Source organism: Astatotilapia calliptera, chromosome 14 (assembly GCF_964374335.1).
Source record: "Astatotilapia calliptera chromosome 14, fAstCal68.1, whole genome shotgun sequence".
Lineage (NCBI taxonomy): Eukaryota > Metazoa > Chordata > Actinopteri > Cichliformes > Cichlidae > Astatotilapia > Astatotilapia calliptera.
In genome coordinates, this window is record NC_137435.1 from 35,352,095 (window position 1) to 35,376,803 (window position 24,709).

Consider the following 24,709-nt stretch of genomic DNA (forward strand, 5'->3'; position numbering starts at 1 on the left):
TGTGATTTGGAAATGCAGTCCACTGAATGTCCTGTCTGTCTGGATTTCAGCATGTTATACCTCGCTGAAGACTTATTGCTACAACCAATCAAGATCCTAAAATTCACCTAGCTACCACACCAACCTTTGAAAACACAATATGTCTAAAATCATTTCCACCTTAATAGCTTGAGATCATGCAAAAGAAATAAACACCTAACACACAAGATCATATTGCAAGTAAATACAAAAAAAGGTTACATATTTCAAACATATGGACAAAGAAACAAAACAAAAGAAAATAATGGCAACAGTAATAAAGGACCAGCACCATCGCTGGCATCATGCAGTGTGTGTCTAACCCAGTCACGCACACACTGAGGCTATGTATCGTGCGCTGAGCTCAAACCTGTCCAGGTTTCCATCTAAACTGCTACCAGTGCTGCTGTCTGTGGGTTCTTATTGAGTTAATGCCCTTGTGCACAAGAGAGCACGGAGATGCCGTGGCCCAGCATCTCCGTGCTGAGTGGGTCTGAGTATGTGTGCTTCTTCTCACCGAAACAAAAACCAGACCATCCTGGGCAATCATAAAGCAAATGTCTAAAACCTTTGAACACTGCCACTAACATTTGTTTTGGCATCTTCTTCTCCTGTGGTCTCTTGAGTAGGACTAGGAGAAGCTAAACCAGCATGAAATACAAAATGGCAGACATGAAGAAAAAAGAGAGAGGAGGAACCTTTGGGGAGGTTGAAGCAGCTGCTTCTTTTCTCTCCCTTTAGTCAGTTTTCTCCTCAGTTCACGGGTGAAGTCAAGGAACTGAAAGCTCTCCATGTGGAAAGAATGTGTGTGTGTGTGTGTGTGTGTGTGTGTGTTAGGGGTTCTTCACAGAGAGGGTGAAGGAGGTGTCACAGTGGTGTTCAGTCACATATGGGTGTCAGTATGATGGTGGAAGTGTGTGCATCTGTGTGAGCATGCGGAATGTAAGATTTGTGAGTGTGAGGTGCGGCGGTCTCAGAGTGAATTCGTTCGTCACATGTCCCACAGTAACGTGACCTCAGTCCCCTCCATCTTTAGTGTAGCTCATCTACTTTGTAAAAATCATCTTCATGCCCGTCTACACGCAGGCCTCGGGCGTGCTGCCGTTGTTCATCTTAACGTAGATCTTGGGATCTTTGTCACGTTCGTCTCGGAGGCGCTGGAGCTGGCGGCTGTGGTACAGCAGGTAGAAGGGCAGGCAGAAACCCAGCATGCTCAGCACCAGGAGACCCACGTTCACCTGGGCACCGCGTGAGTAAAGCAGTTAGATAGAATGATATGGTAAACTTTGAATACTACACTCTTTAAAGCCAGTATCTCTATATGTGCATCATCTTACCCATAGGGGGTCTTCCTCCAGGGGTCCCACCATGGCCATGAAGAGAGGTTGCTGGAGCAGGGCGAACAGAGCGCTGATCAGAGACTGCATGCCTGTCAGGCTGCCAAACTGCGAGGATGGATACCTGCAGGGGATAAACAGCATGAGTCATATGGGAAATTTGAACACATTTGTCACATAACTAACCTGAGTGAACTATCAGGCCCATTAAATCAATTTACAGTGAGTCAAATTAAAAACAAATTCACAGCCAGTTATATATCGCATGCCCCCAGACACACTGTTATGTAATATTCACATCCTGTGTAGGCTCATTTTGGATAATACTGTTCCTGCAACTCAGAGGTATTTTATTTCATTCCAAGAAAAATGCCCAATCATCATTTTCTCTAAATGCGGCAGTGTCAGCTAATCTCCAGCTGCAGTCATTTGGAAATTTTTCATAAGATTTTTGAGCTCTTATCACCCTGCACACAGTCGCAGGTCAACAGGCAAGAACATGTGGCTGCTACAGGCCAAAGTGTGAGAACACCTCACCTAAACTACGTAATTATAATAGCCATTTGCATATCTCCATAATAAATATGCAATGTCTATACATATATATAGTCACTTCTTTTACATGCTTATAGTCCATTTTTAATTATGTGGAGTGCTATTTACTGCAAATATAATATCTATACGGAAGAAACTGTTTTTCCAGTTTTAACAGATTTATAAACAGAATCCATTTTAGGTGAAGACAGTTTTATTCTTTTTTTTTTCACATCAGATTTGGTTAGCTTGACAGCTTTTGTTTTACATTTTTCAGAATACATTTTTTGCTTATAATTTCAAACATTAGATGATAGTTGGGTTGTTTTTTTGACCAAAGTAACTGTAGTGTGAAAGTTTAGTGTTAAATACTAAGAACATGTGACTGCGAGCCAGACTTCATCGCTTAACAGCAGTGGTGGACTTCTTTTTTTGCTCTAATACGGGAATGTCAAAAACATGTTGCATTGTGGGCTATATACAGCCTACTTTAATTTTAAGTGGCAGAATCAGAGAAATTATCAAAAATGGTAAAATGTAAAATTACAAAAAAAAAAAAATCCCATAGCACACTGCCCAGAATGCCCAGTAAATATAAAATATACAGTTTTATAAAGTTTTTGTTAATTTGCATAAAATGTTTTTTTAAAACAGTGGGAAAAAGTGTTAAAAAAGAAGACATCTTTTTATAGTAGACAAATTTTCTATCACTTGTTTATCTTAATTTAGTAGTATGAATGGCAATGGGGGAGGGGGTCTTTATTAATAGGAAAAGCGGGACAAAATTTATGCCCTCCTTCATTTTGTCTTTGCTGGACCAATTCTGGCCCACAGGCTTTATGTCCAGAATCTTGTGGAAAGTTGTCCAAAAAGAGTGATTGCTGGCACAGAAGGACAGAAGAAGAAATGCCTAAAATTCACTTATTTTTAGTCACTTTCTGTATCTAGTGTAGGACAGCATTAGGCTGCATGATTCCTTACTGGTTTGCCATCATCTTTTAAACGTGTCACACACTTACACAGCAGCATAAAGCCCGCCAACTGCAGAGTGGATGAAGCCTCTCACAATAGTGTGCAGGACAAAGGAGACAACCTGAAGTAGGAGAGAAAAGAGGAAAAGAAAGATTTTTACAGTAAATACATGCTCAGGGCCGACCTGCTGGGTTTTCACTGAAAAACAAAAGGGTTTGTCTTTGACAAATGAGATTCAAGAGAGAACAAAATAAACTGCAACAACATTTTTGTCCATTAGGTGGCTCCACATCACTTAGAAATATCAGCAGCTGCATTGCCATGTGAGTGGTTTGAATATCATGTACATCACTCTCTCTCTCTGCAGTGTTTAGTCTCCCTCTAGGGGAGACATACAGCAGCAGCACATGCAGAGGAGCGTGAACCCACACCACCTAAACACTTCAATAAAATGGCTCCCCCAGCCTCCTACTGCATACCTGAAGTGGGAGGTTGGGGATGATGCAGGTGACTCCAAAGCCAACAAGGAGTATGTTGGTGAAGATAAAAGCTCTGGTGGCATTGACGATCTTCTGGATCCGTTTGTCAGGGCGACGGGGCTGCCCAGGCTCTCTGATAGAACAAAAGAAGAAAACATTTAAAAAAAATTGAGAAAAATAGAATTATTTGTTCCTCCTTAGCGCGCACGCTGACCTCTTGGTGCTCTTGTCGTTTTCATCCTCACAGTCTTTAAGCTTCCAGTCCATGACGTAGCCAATGACAGGAGAGGTGACCAGACATAGGAGCTGGAGCACGCCAAAGATGGAGGTGTACACGCTCACTAGGAGACAAACAGCGGCAGAGGCAGCGTTAATACGGTTTCAGGGTGAACATCCGGTAAATAGTATGAAGACATCAGAGGGTGGTGCACACTGACAGGAATGGAAAAACAGTTTGCAGATGTCATGGAGTTATTGGGGGGGCGGGGTCATGCTCTAGACAAAAAAGTGGACAAACAGTTTAGGGTAGGGAGGGGGGCAGAGGGTTGCTAGTGTGGCCTCAGGTCTCTTACCCACTTCCATCCTCTCCACTGCAACAGCAGGAAGCCAGCATGACAGAGATGTCAAAGAGGTGTTAAAGATAAAAACGCAACCACTCTCAAAACATGTATAGCTTGACACACTAACAACCACACACACCTGTGCTGAGGTCTCTGCCTGTTAGGGACTCCAGGATAGTGTTCATGGCTCCCATGTAGAATATGAGGCGCAGCTGAGTCACACACATGGTGATAAGGCTCAGCAAGAAGATGGGACTGAAGATACTCTTCATGAAGCTCTGAGCTGCAGAGGAAATGAGAGAAGTCAGGGTGAGATCAAATCACTGTGTTAATATACCACAAAGATATTAACCAAAAATATTGGATAAGGAGATTTTATTTCCTTCTGTACACAGCTGAAATCTCGTGGTAGGGGAATTATTCAGTGGAAAAACCAAAAAGCTTCACAGGCCTTTAGGGAAACATCCAAATCCTTTTACGGAGCAGAAAGTTCTATAATCTATTTTTATGACACTGCCTGCATCAGAAGATGTTTGCAAAATCAACTTTATCTGTGCACGATGTAGGAAACACTAAGAGCAAAAGTCAATGTAAGGACTAAGATCAACTGTTCATTGCTTGTGGGACATGATAATCAGTTTTCAAGTGTTCAGTGGTAAAAAAAAAAAATCATAAAATATATGAGGCCTAAGTTGTGGTACACTGAGGATGACTTTAGGCACAGCAGTGCTTTGAGATGAAAGTCTAACATGACTGTGCTAATTTGCATAATGAGTCAGCATAAAGGTGTACTGTTTACCACTTTATGAAAATAATTTACTGCGCTAGCAGGGATGCACTAAAATCCTGAGCCAATACCAAGAGATGTATTTACCATATTTGTTTCTTTTCTCATTGCTATTCATATCATATCAGTCAACTAGGCCAGTATCAGTCAATATCGACCTATATCAGGCTCTAAGTTCATTGCTGGTTCGCTGAGTGTTAATGTTAGCATTCAAATGTTTGCTAATCAAACAGGAGCACAGCTGAGGCTGATGTGATGTTCATTAGTTCTGAATGTACCGGGCTGACTGATACGTTGGCCTGTTTTTACAAGTCTTTACAATTCATCCTGGCAAGACTACGACGTCTGCCAAATTTCATGACAATCACTACAATGGATGAGTAGGTAATTCACTGCAGCCGAAGATGTCAGACTGCTGTTACAGCGATTGTGATGTTTACAACATTTCCAGGAAACTGATTTTTTTAAAAGAAAAAAAAGATCGCTCATTTCAATAAAAAATAGCAACGTACGAGTGTATTCATAGCATCCTGACAAACAACCTACATGATGATGACCTTGTTTGAAGCCTCCACTATCAGCACCAACAAACTTTCATCTAAAGTACAGATGGTCAAACATGCAGAGTCTCTTTTCACTTTCTAAACAGATGGAAAACTCCACTGGCTGAGAGGAACGGATGAGACTGACATGTAAATTTTCCCACTGGCACCCAGGTGTTATGGTGACATCTTAATGTGAATGAACGTCTGGAGGATTCAAAGGAAAGCGGGTTCTAGGAAACGTTGATCATTAATGAATGCTGTGGATAGAAGTGGAAAATGGACAGCTGTCCATACAGAGAAACCCCGGACACACCAACTAATGATGGGTACCCAGATGAAGCAGATGGGTTCATTGTCTTCAACAACAGGTATCTATCCTGGACTTAATTGTTTGAAAATGCTCATAGAGCACTAAAATAATTTATAAGAGAATACAGCTGTTAATCTAAAACTAGCTTATATTTCATTTCAACATTTACAAAATCTACCAATTTATTTACAAAAAGTTCTTTGGCCTTCATTCTCTGTCTACAGCTCTAGTACAAAGTGTACTTAACATACCAAACAAGTGCTGACTGTGCCGGTCCAGATACTTGATTTAAGTGCATTCCTAACAGAAAACACAAACATTTGAATCTGACCTTGATCCTTATATCTGAGGAGGCAGGAGGAATAGGCCAAGGCCTAAGATGCATGTACTCTGCAACCCTCACAGCTGCTTCAACTTACAGCAAACAGAGAGAGCAACAAGGTTGTGTTCAAGGGTGTAATATGGGCCTCTTTAAACATCCCGACATGTCCAGCTGTTATGAAACCAGCCACGGGCATCCTGAATGCACTCCAAACACACACACAGTCAGAAATTCACTGTAATGGCTGATACAGTCCACCGCAGTGCTTCTCTAGGGCTCCCTGCCAGCGCGACACACACCTGCTGAGCCCCTTTCTAAGAACAGGGTCTGAACCGATTCCACGGTCCGTTTGGTACCAAAGAGACCGAGAGAGGTGTGACAAGACTAACCCACTGGGAGTCCCTGACCCTGTTAGAAAAGCCAGGAGGGACTGAAAAAGTGCATGGGTAACAGAGGTTACCTTAGCATGGATGTGATATTTTTTTGCCAACCAACCTAAAACACTATATACAGTGTTATCACATTTTAAAAATGTAAAAACTAACAGAAGTGTTAGCCTTTTTAAAAAATTTCACACTTTTAAACTTCATCTGAAATACATTGTTAAATATTCTATGTAAATAATATTCATTGCCAAAATAAATTACAAAATTTTAAGTATATTAATAAGTCTATTGTCTATATTTTAACTTGGATTTATGATTCAAAGCACACAGTAAGGACATTAAGTTAATTTTTAAAAGTTCTATAACACTTTGCACTTACCTACGCTATAACAATGGAATTCAAGTCTTTACTTTTCATATCAGTGGGATTTATTTTATTTATGTGGGATTCCACTTGGCATCAGTCCTTTCAAAGAGAAGAGATACACTTTTATGACTTGATTACTGGCAAACCTAACACACTTAGCACCTCTTTTGCTCAGTCCGTTTCAAGTCTAACTGCACCAACTGACTGACTGTTGAGTTGTGAGAATATTCATAAGCTAGTATCTACTCAAGAATGACTAATTTGATCACAAGGTACACTTGTGCTGACTTGTGCATGTTTTTGGATTTCTTCCTCTTACAGACAGCAGTTATATTCTGTCGGCAGCTTGCTTAGATTCCAGTTTTGACGACCAGATGGCAAAGAAAGCCACTGCTAAAAACTGTGAATGGGCTTTTACAGTCTTTCAAGAAACATAACTGTTGCTCCAATTCAACTAGTTTCTATTTTAAGTTCATCCTGTCTTTATATAACAGACTTTAGATGTTAGAGCATATTCAGACTTACTTTCCTCCTGACTCTTGCAATTCACCTCCAGGTCAACAGTGGACAGGCACAGCTTGTTGGCCTCTTGTGTGGACAGCTCTTTGGAGGGTGCCTCCTGCTGCTTTATGGCATGGCCTACGCTCAGACGGCGTCCCACTGTGGTCACCTGCCGATAAAACTGCTTCCCGGTGATCTTATGGTCAAATCCCAGCCAGCTGAATTTGATTTTCACCCTGAGAAAGGAAAGTAAGAAAGAAGGGGAAATGTAAGCAGACACCTAAAGGAAAAGGAAAACAGGCTAAGGAAACATTAAAAGATCCAGGTGAATGAGAGCAAAGTAGGCCGATCATCTGGTTTTATGGTCTTTCCCCTTTAGGGCTCACTTGGTCTCCACTGCATTATTTTGGGATTTACTGCACATAAGTGTGTGCGCTTGTACGTGTATACAATCTTGCAGTGTGTATGAGGTAAAGCAGTGATCTGTGTGGAAAATCCAGAATCCCTAGGCTCAGTCAGAATCCTTTTTCAAGCAGGTATAACTCGAGCTTAGCTAATAATACTGCAGTGGCTGCTTAAAAACAATAGCTGGAAGCTACACATATGTTCATGCGGCTTTGTGTGCATGCCAGACTAAGTATGCCTGTTTGTCTTACGTGAAGTCCATGTCTTCTGGGCCAGGGAAGGGCTCCAAAGGCCAGTTGATGAAGCAGTTCAAGAAGACGAGGCAGGCACAGCCGGCCCAAACCAGAAGGATGGAGATGAATGTGGCACCCAGATCATAGATCACCTACAGGCAGGAAGATGGGACGCACACAAAAACATCATAATGGAGAATCAATAACACACTCTACAGTTGCAGGGTTATTCCTTCTGAGTTAATATTGCCCTTTAGGAAAATCTTTCAGTCATGGATGAGGACACGTGGATGTTTAAAGTAAATCAAGAATCAGCCACAGTAAGTGAGTGACTGTAAGTTACCTTGATGCCAGGGAAAGTGACAGCAGAGGAAGCATAGGATCCAATCATCAGGGCAATGAAGGTCGACCTCAGATCTCCAAACATGTTGGGCAGCTGTGAAGAGAGCAGACAGATCAGTTTACACATTTAACTGCAAGACCAAGTTCATTTAAATGCACAAAATGTCCACAGACTCATAAGAAGCAAAGCAGTCAAGCTTGACCTCTTTATGTCACCTAACTATGATTTACATTATCAAAAACTAGTGGCCAGGGGCTTAAAGGAGGACAAAAAATAATCAATAATCCATAGCATGAAGAAACTGCGAAACAAAAACAAAGATAAAACAGCTTTCTCGTTAGCTGTGTTATAGATGAAGGCTTTCGAGTGTGAAAAGTGCCCAGTAGGAGGCGACTCCTCTCATTGCAAAAACAAATCAAATGCAAAACAGCCATCTACTCGCTTGAGAAATAAACTTACCAAACATTTTCCTAATATCTGTAAGGGCTCAGTCGCTACTTTCAAGTTGTCTGCTTCCAAATGACAGTCCCATATAAAGCAAAACAGAAGATAAAGCAGCGTAAGGTGTGACTACCCTGTGACTAGTAACTACTACATGCGTGTGCAAAGCCCTGAACTATTCCCCGTGATGTCTGTGAAGGTTCTCAGTCATCCAGGTCATCGTAGTCAAAGGAGCTTGCAAAGAAAAGCGTCTGGACTTCTTTAAGTTACTTGAAGACGTTTCACCTCTCATCCGAGAAGCTTCTTCAGTTCTAAGGTCAAATGGTGGAGAGTCCCAGATATAAACCTAGTGGGAGTAACCCCCCACAGAGGGACAAAAGGACCCCCTGATGATCCTCTAATCGCCTGAGCCAAGGTGTGAAACTGGGCGTGGGTCCCAATCAGCCAGAGTTTCGGGTGAGTTCATTGTGAAACCTGGCCCCACCTTATCATGCGAATTCCTGAGATCAGATGGCCCAGGATGTGAGTGGGCGTTAAGGCGTCTGGGAAGGGATCTCAAAACTGGATTATAGATGGCAGAGAGTTGGTGTCGTAAACCACCGCCTCTGTTCAAAGATGTTCGCTCACAGTGGACATAGATGCTTCTTTCACTCCTCTTTCAAACCATCTGTCCTCTCTGTCCAAAATGTGAACATTGGCATCCTTGAAAGAGTGTCCTTTATCCTTAAGATGCAGATGGACAGCTGAGTCTTGTCCTGTGGAGGTGGCTCTTCTGTGTTGTGCCATGCGCTTGTGAAGTGGCTGTTTGGTCTCTCCAATGTAGAGGTCTGGGCATTCCTCGCTGCACTGTACAGCATACACCACATTGTTAAGTCTGTGTTTTGGCGTTTTATCTTTCTGGGACTCTCCACCATTTGACCTTAGAACTGAAGAAGCTTCTCGGATGAGAGGTGAAACGTCTTCAAGTAACTTAAAGAAGTCCAGACGCTTTTCTTTGCAAGCTCCTTTGACTATTCCCCGTGATCCACCACTCAAGTACATTCAGGCAGGCATGTCTCTTTACAGCAATATAATACTTGTTTCTATAGAGCTCGTGCTCAGCCCTGTCGTCCACGTTCTACATTTGTAAAGGCAGATGATCAAAATGCTGAACAGTTCATGTCTTCTGCTGCAAATGAAAGTTTTTAATGACAGCACACCATGAATCTGTTTTCACTGTGAGTAATATTAGCTCATGTGGGCTAATCTCAGCAAACCGCTATGCTACGCTACATTTTAGCATTTGCTACTTTATACCTGAATTGGTGCCTGAGGAAACAGGCTGTACTGATCAGGAAAAGTTACAGCATTGAACTAAACTCACATGTATCACAGCCCATTAACCTCCAGCAGTGGAGCTGCTGCAGCCAAAATGACATCTATTACCCATCTATAATTGGATTAGCTTCATTTCTGCTCTGTGGGCAGCATATTAGGTTGCGCAATAATCTTTGTTGTCATATTTTGTCCTTCAATCCACTTACACCTGCAAATGGCCACTGACTGTGAAAGAATGCAGCACACTGCATACAAATGGCGAATAGTTTAATCTGCTGCTCACAAATATTGACTGGTGATAGTCTTGTCCCCACCAATTATTTGCACACTCTGTACTGCCTGCATTGATGAGTTTTTGTTCCGAGATCTGCAGAAGAGCAGAGACAAAAAAAGCTCGGGCCTTGCATAATGACACTCAGCTCTTGACGAGAAATAAGTGTACGTCCTGTTCCTTTACTAGGTAACTTCAGAGTGTAAACAGCCGTCTTGAGGAAGTGAAAAACAGTGTGAACATGAGAGCACCATGTGGCTGACTGGTCTGATGTAGGTCAGAGTTCATCTGTGCCATCTGGATTCAAAGTGCTATATAGGAGAGAGGAAATCAAACTCTAGAGTCAAAAGCATTGAAAGGAAGCTCCCACAGTGAACAAGCATGGGCAGGGAGTTCAAAATTTGACTGTAACTCATCACTGAAAGCGTTATTATGGGTCATAAATAGCGGAGGCGCTTCCCTCCAGCTCCCCTCTCATTGTCCTCATCTGTCCATCCACCCGTCCATCGAGGCGCTGTGCTCGCCACAGGGGCGAAGCTTGTTAGCCAGCTGCTCGAACCCCCTCACCCCATATGGACGTTACTCCCTGCACTAATTGGAGCAAAGGTGAGCTACAAAAAAAATCACTACACCCCAGCCAGGTCATCCAAAACAACAAGCCCCCCCCCAAATTCCTGCGCTACAAGGGAGCAAGTTGGCTGACCTTTGGCTCGCTTGGTGAAGAAGAGACAGAGGACATGTAGATCCCCGTCTCAGCAGATTCTGTGTCACGATGATGGCAGCCCGCTCACAAATCTATGCAGTCAACAGGTTCAGATTTCCCTGCTGACGCTGCAGCACTTCCTCACTCTGGCCTGTGATGATGGCTCTTTTTATGCCAGACTTTTGCAAGAGTTCTGTTATTATATTGTAAATCATGGGAAGAGCTTTGATTTAAGCAACTGAATGGAAATTATCAAGGAAAAAGTAATTCAATGTAATCCTCCATTATTTCATTATAAGCAGGGTGTTTAAGGACAACAGAAATCACTCTGGGGGGCAGATTCTCTAATAAATTATTTTAATCCAGGCCCTTAATCCCTAGTTCAAATAAATAGCTCCCCATTCAGTTACCAAATATTCAGTACAGTTAAAAAAGGAACAAGCCCACTGCAGTGTTGATAAGTCAGTCCCTGACTTTTCTGCCATTCACCTTTTTTGTCTGGTGAACGGAACTGTTATCATTGGCATTAACTTCGGTGAGCACACTTAAAAGTGGGAGAAAACAAAATCACGTGAGTGAATGGTAGCAAGCCCGAAGCAGTGGGAAAAAAAGAAAAAAGAAACATAACAGATCTAGTGCTTGTGATACTGCTGAGCAAAACAAGCTTACGTCACACTGGGAGTTTCTGTGACTGACTCTAGTTCTTAGTCAGAGTCAGCTGCTGAGACCACTCTTTTCCAAAAACATGTCACAAACTGGTTTGGTCTGCTAATCATGAAAGGAGAAGTAGGGATTAATGGGTTCAGCAGCGTGAGGACAAAGTGTGGGCGGGTGCGTCGATGGGAGAAGCAGCTGTCGGGCTCGATGAGGAAGAGATAGCAGAGTTTCCGTAACTGCAGTCAATAACACTTAAGTCAGGCAGACTGACCAAAGAATCAGCTGTGGCCTCACGTGCTAACAGACACACTGTAACTGTAAATGGCCTCTCAACAACAGACAAAAGTATGCTCCTGTGATCACAAATTTGTGACGCAGTATAAACACACATTTTTCTCAAAGGGGATTCATTAAGTCTGTATATATGAACCAGCTCTTGATCATGAAAGTGATAAAAAAGCAGTTGACTCTTCATGCAGTAATTTTTAACACCAAGTCAGATGACATGAGAGTTTTCATAAAAATGTTTTAGTTGCAATTCCAACTTGACAGATAATATTTACAACCTAATTATGATAGATAATGGCTTGAAAATTGTATTCATACTGTTAAATGTCAGCCATAGGGTATAGTATATCTGCCGAACACTTTTTGGCAATCCATTCAACAGATGTTTGTTAAGCTAGCTAAAAATCTGTGTGTGTTTTTCAGTCCCAGTCCCTGTAAGACTTCAAAGAACAGCCGCTTGTTTTGGTGCTTTTTCTAATCATCAGAGGAATGTGTTGCCTATGTTTCTCGGCCTTCAAGGTACAGTATGTGATCACGTAGTTCTTGATCCAACACCTTCCCAGTGTTTGCTCTGGAAATTTCACCTCTGTCCTCACCTTTCTACTTCACTAAATACAGGCTTTGCTAATCCCTTACTACTTCTATTAGTTTTCTAATCTCCACGTCATCACAAATATCACACTTGCTGTGTTCATTTCTGTTGTGAGTGGTGCAGGAACAGACTGAGAGCAACCTTATACCTCTCTGAAGGTAATAACACCCATCACTAACCACTCTTGTTGCTTCGTCCCTGAATAGCCCTTTTGTTAGCTCTATGGTCACAGTGTATCCCTGCACAAAGTACACACATAGATGATGGGCCCTGTATTTGAACAGCCACTGAAGGTCTATTTTATCTTCAGAGCAGTGACCTGGAGATAAGAGATCAGGGACTGGTTATTGGGTTCAGCAGGTGTGTCGGTTTTATTTATTTTTTTGGTAATGCACGTGCTTAATAAATGGCGTAAACATAAAGACAACTATAAAACGCCAATATATCTAGAGACACAAATATGAAAGCAAAGAGTGGGCGTTTGGGTTTTTGTTTGAAGGGTATCCATATAACTTATCATTTCACTTATCATTTCAGCAAGCTGTCAATATCATCAGTGTGATTTATGTGAGTGAAAAGAAATGTTTCTTTGACAAATGCTCCTTTTTGGCTAGCCTCAAGGACTACAGAGGTTGTTTGTTTTTTTTGCATCAGAACAACCCTTTTATCACTGAGGCTTGATACAAACAGGTGGATTATTTAAAGGCACGCTAACAGCTTAGCATCACTGTTAAGCCACGCACAACTTCAACAACACAGGCTAGCACTGATGAAAGAAATTGCATGGGCTAGAAGCATAGGGTTTAAATCAGTTGGATAACTGGAATTGGTTCTTGATTCTTGTGTTTTTTTAGTATAGTAGTTACCTTTGGCAAGTGTTCTTGTCTATCCTTACATCCTGAAGTATAGCAAAGACTACACATGGAAGTTGGGGACCTATGCAGCGGCCACGTTAGCATTGCATTATTTTGTTGATAAGGCAGGCGGAATGGGCTAAGAAGTGTTTTATGACCAGGGGGGCATCCTGATTTGATTTGCAAAAGCCAATGTGCAAACAATGTTACTGAGCTTTCCAATTTAGTACAGCACTTAAAAGACCAGCAAACAGATCTGAGCAAAGTTGAAGGAGTTTGCAATGGATAATGTAAGCAAAGGTAATGAAACAGAGTCAAGTTAGATGGATACATTTCAGTCTGTGTCCGATAGAAAAATATAACGTTTAACATTTTAAATAAACAATCTGCCATCATCAGTGATTTAAAACCATTTTTTTTATTAACACACCCAAATGGAAAAGGTTTAAATAGAAAAAACAGTATTCCCAAAATAACTTTATGTTAGGCATGTAACATCATAAATCTTTAGAAAAATTGCCCGAAAAAACCCCCGACCATAATACTTGATGTGCTTCAGCTGTTAAATTTTAAACACACTTTAACTCTACTTGTTTATTAGCAAATATTAACATTAGCATTTAGCTCTACCTTATGACAACAGTACAGATTTGCTAGCATACCTGTGTGAGTCAATACTGTAAAACTTTTTTTTAATAATGTTTGCTTCAAACAAACGCACAGGCGCGCTGTAACCTGGATAGCGCTCACTCATTGTTATTTGGTGACAGTGCTGAATGTAGTGAGTGCAAACAGAGGAGCTGTGACCCACTTATACATAATAAGTAGACTCTACGTGTTTGTTGATTATATATCAGAGGGGCTTCGGGCAAGACTGACTCAGGCAACTGAGTAAGACTACAGTCTGCATCTACTGTCTTATCACTGGACCGTGCAAACATTCTGTCATTGCAATTTTTTGGCCACGGCACACTTTTGCGCATAGTTTGTACGCCACCAGGAGTGTGTGTCTGTTTGCGCTGAGTGTTTAAAACTGAAATGAAAAAGGCAGTGTGACGTGAAAAAGACGTCTGGGTGAGGAGTGGGAAAATATGCTGAGTCTTTCGTGCAGAAAAAAAAGAAGAGAAAATTCGATTCAGCCCTCTGAGAGGAAAGAACAGAGAAATGAAAGGAGGAAGAGGGTTTTGCTGCAGCAAGTGGAAACTTCAGCACCCTGATGCTGCTTGACCATTGAGAACCAGCTCTGACTGGTCCTGTCTTGAAACACAGGATAGTCATAAAGAGCAGCCAAGTGGACCATAAGAACAGCAAACACCAAATGACAAACACCAAAAGGCATACTTCATTCAACCTGACGTCATCTCGCTCTCTCGCTTATTAGAAGTCAATTTCTTTTTCTAAACATATTTAGGGGTGAAACCAGCAAACAACAAAGCCAGCAATGTTTCCACCAGAAATATGACTTTGGAAGGGTGGGGATGTCTCTGAGCTAACATTAAGATCCAACATTGCAGTCATTCCAGCCCCTCAGCCACCCCGATCAGACCATTCATGTCGCTACGTAACACTCGATATTAGCGATAGCTGCTCTGTCTGGCCAGCTTCCATCTCACATTACTGAATAACTCCTGACCTTTTTCACTCCAACATTGTTCCCCTACGTTTTGTGCTGTAAACAATTTATATAGTATACTGTGCTTCCTCCATCTCACTCCAGCCTGATCTTACTGCTTTTTGTTACAACTCCCATCACTTCAGCGGGTGGAATGAAGTGCTGTGTGCGCACTTTACACATTGTCCAACTGAGAAGAAATCACTCCCCGTTTCTCCTTTAGCCACATCTCAAAGTTGGAAAGTGACTCAGTGAAGAGAACATTTACATTTCGCAGCTATGACCACAAGTCAGAGAGCTTGCTGGTAAATAAATGTGTTTTCAGATAGAGAAACAGTCTGTGCATTCAAGACATTGGACAAAAAGCTGATTTTTGAGCAGAGCTTCAGATTGAAACTTAGCAAACAGGGTGGGATACGAAATGTCCCACCAGCCAGACAAAAACAAGAGGCGGAGCTTGGCGTGTGCCTGTGGGTGTGGTTTTACAGTATGTATATGTATATGTATGTAGAGGGGTTTGTAACATGAAACTGCTTACAAGTCAAGACTGTAAGCAGAGAGAAAGTCATTATTAACCACAGCTCCCTTCCTCTCTATTGTCTCCTGTGCTCATCCTTCACTGCCTGTTTTCATCGACAGCTTGGGACAAAGAGTTTGGGTAGAATGTAGAATTGAGGCAAAGACAAAGAGTAAGAAGGGGAGAAGCCAAATGAACAGAGACTAAAAAGAAACGTAAAACAGTAGAGGAAGGGGATGATTTTGGGAACATGCACAGACACACAGTGGGAAAATGGCACAGGTCACGGTGACCTGAGGAGTTTCGGTGACCTATGATAGTCCAAATGCAGCTTGAGAGCTTTCCACGCCCTGAAAAATAAGGTTATAGTTTTCCTCTCACAACCCTTCACACAGACCTTCAGGAAAAAGAGAATGGAAACAGATAAGCATTCACACAGCAGCACTTTATTTGCCTCTTTCTCAGTTTCCCCAGCATTTGACCAAGTTAAATTACAGGGGCTCCACTTTTTTATGATTAGGTTTTATTTTTCAATACTTCTTAGCAACATGGACCAATAAAAATTTTAAAAAGGTTAAATTTAGAAGTTTTAAAAATCTTCTACGACCTTCTGAATCTATCGATTATGTGCTTTTTAAGCTCTGCAAACACCCTGACACAGACACACTCACACACACAGAAGTGGCAGTATAACTGAAATGTTTGTCTGGACCTGCAGGGAGCGGTAACTCAGCTAAAATAACACACACACACACACACACACACACACACACACACACACAGAGTTTCGACGGTCGTGTGAGAGCAGCTAAAACTGAAACAGGAGAAGATGAAAACAGCCAGGCTCAGACTAGTGTGTGTGTGGGGGGTGTGGAGGGAGGAGTGCAGCAAGATAAAACCAGCTGAACAGCTAGTGCATGTATCTGTCAGGGTCCTAATACACAGCCTGGAAAGGAAATGGAAAAGCATGGGTGGAGAAGGCAGACACACATACACACACTACCCTCCTGTTGCTACTTCCTGTTTGAGCCCTTTCTGAGAGAGTCCACCTCGGCTGTTCAGGCAGGAAGAGAAATACTGTAGCTACCATGAAGCAACAAAGTGATACACGTGCGTGCACACATACACACACACATACGTCCTCGTGTGGATGAAATAATAATGAGGAGAGGTCTTTATTTGGCTCGTAGCCAGAGCAGGAGTGAATAATAGATCACTGCTCTCTGCCTTGTAACAACTCTCTTGCTCACGTGTCCTCTCCTGTGATGCAGCACTTTCTCTGATGAGGTCATCCTGACCACTGGCTATCCTCAGTCACTGCATCCCTCACCACCCTTCTCCTATCTGCACACTACCTCTTATCCCTCTCCTCCAAGCAGTCTGTTGTCAGCCGTCTCTCTCCAGCTCTTCCTCCAGCCATCTTTTTTAAATGTTTCCTCTGTCGAATGCATCCATCTTTCTGCCCCTCACTTCTTTGTATGCACGTCTGAAGCCATCACTTCACTCTCTTCCTCCATCTCCCCTTTTAATACCTTTTCATTTCTCCAGATATCACAATGTTGTGGCTCACTGATATTTAGTACAGGCTGTCATTCAGAGAGGAAACAAACTACATGTAATTGCCAACGAAGTGGAGATTTTAGTGTCGGATTGCGGAGAAGCTGGCAGCACTACCTTTCCTTGAAAAATGAGGTTGTTGTCCTAATAAATGAAAAGCACTGAGGTATTCCACGACACTTTATTTGTAGAGCTATGAGACATTTTGCAGGGTGAAGGGATTCTTCAGCGTGCCTCGATGAGTTATGAAGGATATCCTGATAACGTGACCGAAGGTTTCATGTTTAAAACTCTATGCACTGTTCAAGTCATAACATTTCATTCACAGAATATATTATAACCACACAGTGGCCTGCAGAGATTACAGCCTCAGCAGGCAACTACCAAGTCAAATAAGAGAGAGACTCAACAGTGAACAAATGCTGAAACCATACCAAGGAAGAATTCCCCAGCAATGAAGTGAAAGCTAAAGGTCCAGTGGAAAAAGGGTTCTCAAAAGCTTATTTTGGGGCAAATGTAGTTATTTTTTGTTGTTGTTGTTGTTGTTTGATTGCTGATTATATACATGCAGTTTTCTGTCCCATTCATGACAGTCACCGCCCAGTAAAAAACAAGACTTGTGGAGAAGTAGGAATGAAGCAGCGCTTCAGACCAAAGCTAAGTATGTCCCAATATGTGAGCTTCATAAAGTATCTCTTACCGTCAGTGAAGTGAAGGTCATGCACATGCCTCCAAACCCATTCAATGCCAATGCGAAGAAGATCAGGATGGACAGATCTACCGGAGAAAGCAACACACGCAGATGTTACTAGACCGACTTACTAGGCCAACACATGACGAATCTCACATACTGTATCTGATTAATTAGCATTAATACATCATATGAGCCGTGATAATGTAATGAGATGTATGTGACACAGGTAGAGGTACCTACTGTTGGGGTCTCTGGCACCATAGGCGATGAGAAGACAGGAGAAGGCAAAGCAGGCACTGGAAAGACAAAGCAGTTGGCTATGAAAAATAGGTTGGACAAGAAAAGAACCATCACTATCCAACAGACAGCAGGATTCACGGGCTCACCTCCCCAACAGTCGCAGCTTCCGCGGCCCGTATTTGTCCATGATAATACCCAGGGGCAGAGTTATGGCTGACAGCAAGAAGGAACCCACAGTAAAGGCCAGGTTCAGCATCTCATCCTGGTCTTTGCAGATGGGCCAGCTGTTCATTTCCAAGTACTCTTCGTCTGCACCTTTGGCTGCAGGGGTGGATGTGTTGGAGAAGTTGAAGCTGGAGCTGTTTTCTGGTTGGAAATAAGAGCAGACAGAATTTTATGTACTTTTTTCCCCAGTATTTCCATTTTGCAACATAATGACACAGTTTTCTAGACATTTCTAGAGGTGAGATCTGAAATGAACACTTGCTTGCTTTTTCAGAGCTTATTTCTGATATTGTTCTTGGAATACTGAGCTTTTACAGCCACCCCTCCCCTCTCAGAGCTGAGCTTCTGATCAAAAAAGCCAGGAAACTCATTCAAAGGTCAAGTAAACAACCCAATACAGGGTAAACAAGTACCAGAAATAGACCCAAACTGAACCCCCTACATGGTGCAGGGCAACTCTGTAACAGTTTTAATCAGTCTGCCTCCTCTGGTGAATTACTGGTAAACACAGTCCACTGAGTTCATGTGGAGTCTATTTTTGTCCTTGTGCTCGATAAGACCGCTGCTGTTGGGTAAACTCTGCTGTTGTCAGACAGATAGACAGAGGACACAGAGGAGCACTGATTGAGGAAAGCAACTCGTCTTTGATTAGGCAAGGAAAACAATACAAGTCAAATCAGCATTTACCACATACTTCATATGTGGAGGAGGGAGCTTTAAAGAAAGTCATCTGAGTGTTTTCTTTATTTGAGTCCTGCGGGCAAGTTTGCAACAGCAGCTGAAGCCTCTGCACACTCAGTGTAAACAGAACTGGAAATCTGTTTCCCGTTACAAGAGTGTGTCACTGAGCTCTACTCAAAGGAAAAGTGAGGATGGGAGGACGGATGTGTTGTTGTTGTTGTTGGTCTCAAACCCCTTAGGCATTGGTTCGAGACCAACAGAAAGCTGTTATTTCATATTTAAGGCAGAGTGGTGCAGAAAAAACTGGCATGCACCCTGTGATGAGAGGAGGTGAAAGGTAACGTGGCTTAGTGAATATCTGATGACTGCAGGGTCATTCTAATGCTGGTGCATTCATTCACTGAGGAACACAAGGACACTTGAGCTCCAGAGGCTGCTTTTAGCTAAACACATGCAGAAGAGCTCGATTATGCACGAGGGCACAAACATGGAATGATCTGTGGGATGTTACTAAATGTCTTCCACCTCTATTGTGATATATTTTATTCAAACGCATCCTCAATATAGATTGAATTAATGAAACACACAGTAGGATCTTCCCACAAGGTAGGGTGCATCATCATCATACTGATTTAGAGTAAATGGATAAACTCAACAGTGCATTTCCTTGGTTGCTGTTTCTACAGTTTGGGATTAAGCTTCCAATCTCAAAATCTTAAAATTTTTCTTTAAAAAAAGAGCCAGTACACATATGTGAAATTAAAAGCCACACTGATTCATCCACTGGGAACCACGAATAACTCCAAGATATTACATTGAATACATTTTAAATGGCACCTATAGTGTTAATAACAGTGGCGGTTCTTAAATTTGTTGAGACCCTGGGCAAAGATTCACAAGAGGCACCCCCCGAAGTAATCTTCTTGATGTTTGCTGTATATTTGCTGCTGTGACAACTCAATTTCCCTCTGGGATTAATAAAGTTTACCTGATTCTGATTATGTTATAACCAACAACAACAGTCCTATAAAATGAAAGAGATCATTTTTATTTTGATAACAATGCACAAGATCCAGTTGTCTATGAACGTTCAGCCTGCTAGCTATGCTAACAACCCGACAGGGTGAAGTCAGGTGGGGAAGTCAGATGACTTTGCACATTGCCACTGCTGCAGTTTAACGTTTGTTGCTGGCCTTGCCTGGTAGCAAGAAACACATCTGGTTAGTAAAGTAAGGTGATCACAACAGTCAATAGTCTTTCATATGGGCACCACATCCGAAAATTATTTTTTTTCATCTAATATTATTGTCAATTATAGATTATGTGCTCTGCCTCCCAGGCAGGTATTTCACATCAACTAGACAAGAGCATTAAGTGCTGACTGTGAAGGAAGATAGCAGCATCTGTCCTCCAGTAGCCCCAACTACTGCTGACTAATCAAATGGCCACAGCAAACATGAGTCAATAATGGAAGAAACATGTCCACGCAAACACACTGAGGCATAAAGCTCCAACTCCCCTTCTCTGAAAACGTCTTTCTGATAAGTCACATACGTCCACCGCTCTTCAGTGTTATTTTCAACACCACAGGAACCTTCTAAGATTCTCAACATGGCCTTTTGTTTGATAAACTCCTCCTGTGGATACAAAGGATGTCAAATAGTCTAATCTACAACAAAGTGATTTGGTTTCATCATTGCTGCAATGTGCTAAGAGCACCGTTCTTTTGGCTTGACTGTTTACCAAGAAACGTAGCTTATCACTAAAAGAGCCAACTGACAGGAGAGCATGAAGAGAAACATCGCTCTAGAGCCCACAAACCACAACCATGCTACAGCAGCTGTATTAACACAAAAACAGAGAAGTGACCTCTTAGGAAGGCTGTGCTTCTTGTGATCAGTGGCTCGTGTAAGGATGTGGTTATTATGCAAAGGTCAAGTGATTGTTACAAGTCTGTACACCTACCCATGTAGCCTCAACAGGTAAAATACAAACAGAGCAGCAGCACTCTACTTCAAGTACTGAAATCATGATTTCCTTTGGAGTAAAACAATAAAACTATAAAAAAGCTGTTTTGATCACTTCACACCATAGAAACACCAAAGGTTAGGAACACAAACTGTCTATTTTTATGATTTGATGTGAGATATATGCGCAAACTGAACAAACAGCTCATTCAAATAGAATATCAGTCACACAAAGAATGATATATTCACACTGTGCCTTCATATTTAAGTCTCTAAAGCACCCCTTTCCTCCCTCATCAGGGCGTCTGTTTGCAGAAAAATGCCTTTTCCTCCTAATTTCACTGACAGACTTCTCACAATTGAAGTGAAATGTAAAAAAACAAAAACAAAATGCAGATTTAACACAATAATGGGTGGTTTTTAAAAGTGTGGGGCTACACTGATGTGCCAGAGGTCAGGTCACTGTGGAAGGAGCTGAGTCAACAGTAAGAGATACCTAAAGCTTAATCAGAGCAAACAGATAAGGAAATGACCTGAGCAAAACAGTCAGAGAAAGAGAATTATCAGAGCTAAATTGATTTAAAAAAGGCTTTATATGCACAAATTAACCCTGCAAGGCTTTCGCAGCTGCTGCTTTGTAGGATACAAAGAGAGAAATACACAGAGGAAGATACAATCAGAGGATCAAAGAGACAAAGACAGAGAGCAGCCTGTCTGATGATCACTGTGGAGAATGAAGGGATGAATGGTCTCCTTCACAGGCGGGCTGCAATGGATAAAAACTCAATCCCTGATGATGAAGATGAAGCAGCCAGTTCTCTTCAGCATGCTGTTACATTTCACCTCCTCTACACTGTTTCTGTGGACAGCACTGATTACCGAATGCTAGGATGGAGGAACCACTGTCCTCATCTGGTTGGGTTTTTTTGCTTTTTAAACAGGGCAATCTTTCATAACCAAATTATAACCCTCTGAGTACAGCAGCTCACTGCATCATCTTTGATCACAGAGTAGGAGACAGAATCAAATAACAACAAAATGACCATCTCTGATGCATCTGTGGCATTGTTGTGCTGGAGCACTTTATGGATGCTTTCGAGGGTTTTTCAGACCTAGGCTGCTGTCGCCATAATGACCCATTTTCCACAAGGAGAAGCCAACTGTTGGATCAATGAGAAGCTCTTGTTTGCCAATATGCAGGCAGGCACTTTTCTCAAAGGTCCTGCTCCTGCTGAGAGAAGTAACACACTGCACTGAGGATGAGGTGCCAAAGTAAGATAAAACATGGGTAATTTCTACAAAAAGGTTTGCACACTTGCTTATGTGTTCTGCATAATTCCACAGCAGCGGAACAGCAAGTACACCTGAGTGTTCAGATCAATGTCCTGAGGCTTTCAGTTTTTTACCAGCTCAGGGGATTGTCATGCAGAAAGGCAGAAAGGATGGAAAATGAATGAATTTGATGTGTTTTTGTTAAAACAGGTCAAAAGGGCCCTCAGCAGATACTCATTTGCTCAAGGACTCCAAGTAAACAACCCCCTCACCAAAACCACACATGATAACCCAATTACAGTAAAGTAGACTCACCTCGTCCTTTGCACAGGTAAGAGTAGAAGCCCTCCGACTTGAGCATGATGAGCAGGGACGACCAGCCAAGAAGCACAGCAGAGAAAAGCAGGTTCTCAATGACTGCTGTAACCGCCATCCACCAGCGGCGGGAGAAGGCCGTGGCCAGAGTAGGAGCCATTTTGGATGGATCAGAGGTAGCAATGTGCTAGACCTGACCGAATATGAGGAGGGCTGCTTAAGCCTGGAAGATAAGATAGAGACAGCAGAAACAAGATGACAACCAGAAATTATACCCATGGTGAGGTACTTCTTACAGGTTTATTTATAATTATTTTCGTTAAGTCTAGTTCATGTAGTTCTTTAACATTATGAAATATTTGAACAATATGACCTCTTGCAAGTGTTTTAGATGATTCTTGGATCCATATTCAGTACAGGTCTTTTTTTTTCTAACCTACTGAGGACGGTTGTGATCGAGAAGACAGTCACAAACTGAAAACAGCTGAGACATTTGAGAAGCAAACCCCTCCTATAAATATTAAACTGTCTCCCCCTGACATATCTGATTGGCTCCAGGGTACAACAGGTCTCCTCTTATTGGTTGTTTGTACAGCAGCTACACGTGAGGTTGCTGTTGTATTCCACCCGAATAGGACATAGCAGAGGGTGTTTACATTTTTGAAAATGTTGTTTGTATAAGTTTTGACGTGGAAACTGTAAGATTTAAATTTTATTTTAGTTTTAAAATAAAAAATGCCTTTACAGGACACGACTTCTCCTCTGCTTTTGCTGAAACGTGAGGCGTTTTATTTGGGGTTGTGTGGCAACCCTTTGTCACAAACGTGGTCCGAAAATCCCACTTCAATTGAATGCAGCGCAAGCTCAGCCGGTTCGAACCAGCGCGGCGCGAGACTCAGCTGCTGCTGGTTGGTGTTCAGCGCGAGCGCTTCTCAGTGTGCACCGTTATAGAGGCGAACGTCATAACGCAAAAAATACTCACTGGAAATGTATTCAAACATACAGAAATGCATTTATTACGAACACCCAGCCAACATTTATCTGATAATACTGAGCGACATTATGTGTAATTGTACTTGTTTTAATAACCAGATAAAAACTCCACCTGGCTGGAACACATAACCTATCTGTTCCCTTCACTTTGTTCATCTTAGACAGTCATCTTTTGAAAGAAGACCGTTTTAAACCTACTGTCTGCATTTTTGTGTGAATATGAACTTGAGATAGCCTAACTCGACGACCCCAACACTAACGACCGTGAAAATACGCTAATATAGCTTGAACACACACAGACCAGAGTTCATTAGAAGTTTGTGCATTTCTCAGCAACAGCTTTGTCGTACTGAACAATGACACAAAGAACACTGCGATGAACAAGCAGAAGCCTTAGAACTGGTCTGAACTGGACTAAAAGCATCCGCACAAAACACCCCCTCCACCTTCCTCGATCCACATCTCTAGCCCCCTGCACGCGACACAGAACATTATATTCCTATTCCGGTTTTGAATTTCAATATAAAACGCGTTCGCGTTCAGCCGCGCGCTCTCAGCGCTCGACGCATTCTTGCTGCTTTTATTTTTGAAAACCACTTCGTCTGATTTTCCGGGTCTGCACACTTTAGGCTTCAGCACTTTGACGCCGATCTCAGCCAGAAGCTCTCAGCTGTTCAGTAAAAACAACAGCTCAGGGGGAACCGCCGTAATCATGCCCAAACAAAGACAGTTAACTAGACACAAAGCCTCCAAAACAAAGCATCCCCGCTATCACTTTGCTTCTTGACAGCAGCTTCCGTCACATTACTTTTACCATAAATCGAACCAGTACTTTAAAGGCACCTTCAGTTTGGTTAATAACAGTTTGGTTATTAATGATTAATAAAGAGAGGAAAATTAAGTATGTTCGTGTGTGTGAGTGCCTGTGTAAATATGGACTGTGTTATCATATCAGTTGTAAGTTTGCTGTAAAAAAAAGCGCTGAAAAGACGAGGCGCGGATGGAAAATGACTGACACACAGTGAGAGGCTGGATGAAGTTGATGAGAGAGTCACGGCTGTTGCAGCTCGAGCTTCCTCTCAGCAGCCTTTAAGCAAAGCGGAGACACTGTGAGTGAAGGAGGACACTGCAACACGCCGCCTGTACAGATCATGTCCTCTCAGAGTATGTGCAGCCTCTTCCCCGGGGAGCAGTGTCTGCAGAGCATCCTCTGGTGCGAACCTCACCTGAAGCGCGCGCGTCTATGGGTCTTGGAGGTGGCGTGGGTGTGGGGGGGTTCAGCTGAGCGGCTCGGTCCTCGCAGTCAGATCCGCCTCTGCGGGTGAGAGCGTCGGTCGGTGGAAGAGACGCGGGGCAGCAGTGACAGCTCACAGCCAGGTGCCCCCTGGCTTTCTTCAGTTCTCAGTTTTCCTTC

At 42.4% G+C, this 24,709-nt stretch overlaps 1 protein-coding gene and 1 long non-coding RNA gene across 5 annotated transcripts; both read right to left on the minus strand.

Annotated features, from left to right (window-relative positions):
- Window positions 1-713: 713 nt before the first annotated feature.
- Window positions 714-24,709, minus strand: LOC113036449 (large neutral amino acids transporter small subunit 4-like). Of its 4 annotated transcripts, none has more exons than XM_026192823.2 (15): window positions 24,522-24,709; window positions 22,303-22,525; window positions 17,989-18,208; window positions 17,843-17,898; window positions 17,609-17,685; window positions 8,100-8,192; window positions 7,775-7,908; window positions 7,143-7,354; window positions 4,040-4,183; window positions 3,913-3,930; window positions 3,555-3,681; window positions 3,341-3,473; window positions 2,909-2,982; window positions 1,356-1,479; window positions 714-1,256 (listed from the first exon to the last, which is right to left on the minus strand). In XM_026192823.2, the coding sequence occupies exons 2-15, from the start codon at window positions 22,460-22,462 to the stop codon at window positions 1,095-1,097; spliced, it is 1,734 nt and encodes a 577-aa protein (XP_026048608.1). In that variant the 5' UTR covers window positions 22,463-22,525; window positions 24,522-24,709; the 3' UTR covers window positions 714-1,094. The 4 variants fall into 4 exon arrangements, with proteins under 4 accessions (XP_026048608.1, XP_080144770.1, XP_026048609.1 ...); XM_080288644.1 differs by lacking the exon at window positions 24,522-24,709 and adding an exon at window positions 22,676-22,792; XM_026192824.2 differs by lacking the exon at window positions 3,913-3,930.
- Window positions 21,772-22,142, minus strand: LOC145419993 (uncharacterized). The gene is made up of 2 exons (XR_013901270.1): window positions 22,031-22,142; window positions 21,772-21,946 (listed from the first exon to the last, which is right to left on the minus strand). It is a non-coding gene; the product is annotated as an uncharacterized LOC145419993 (long non-coding RNA).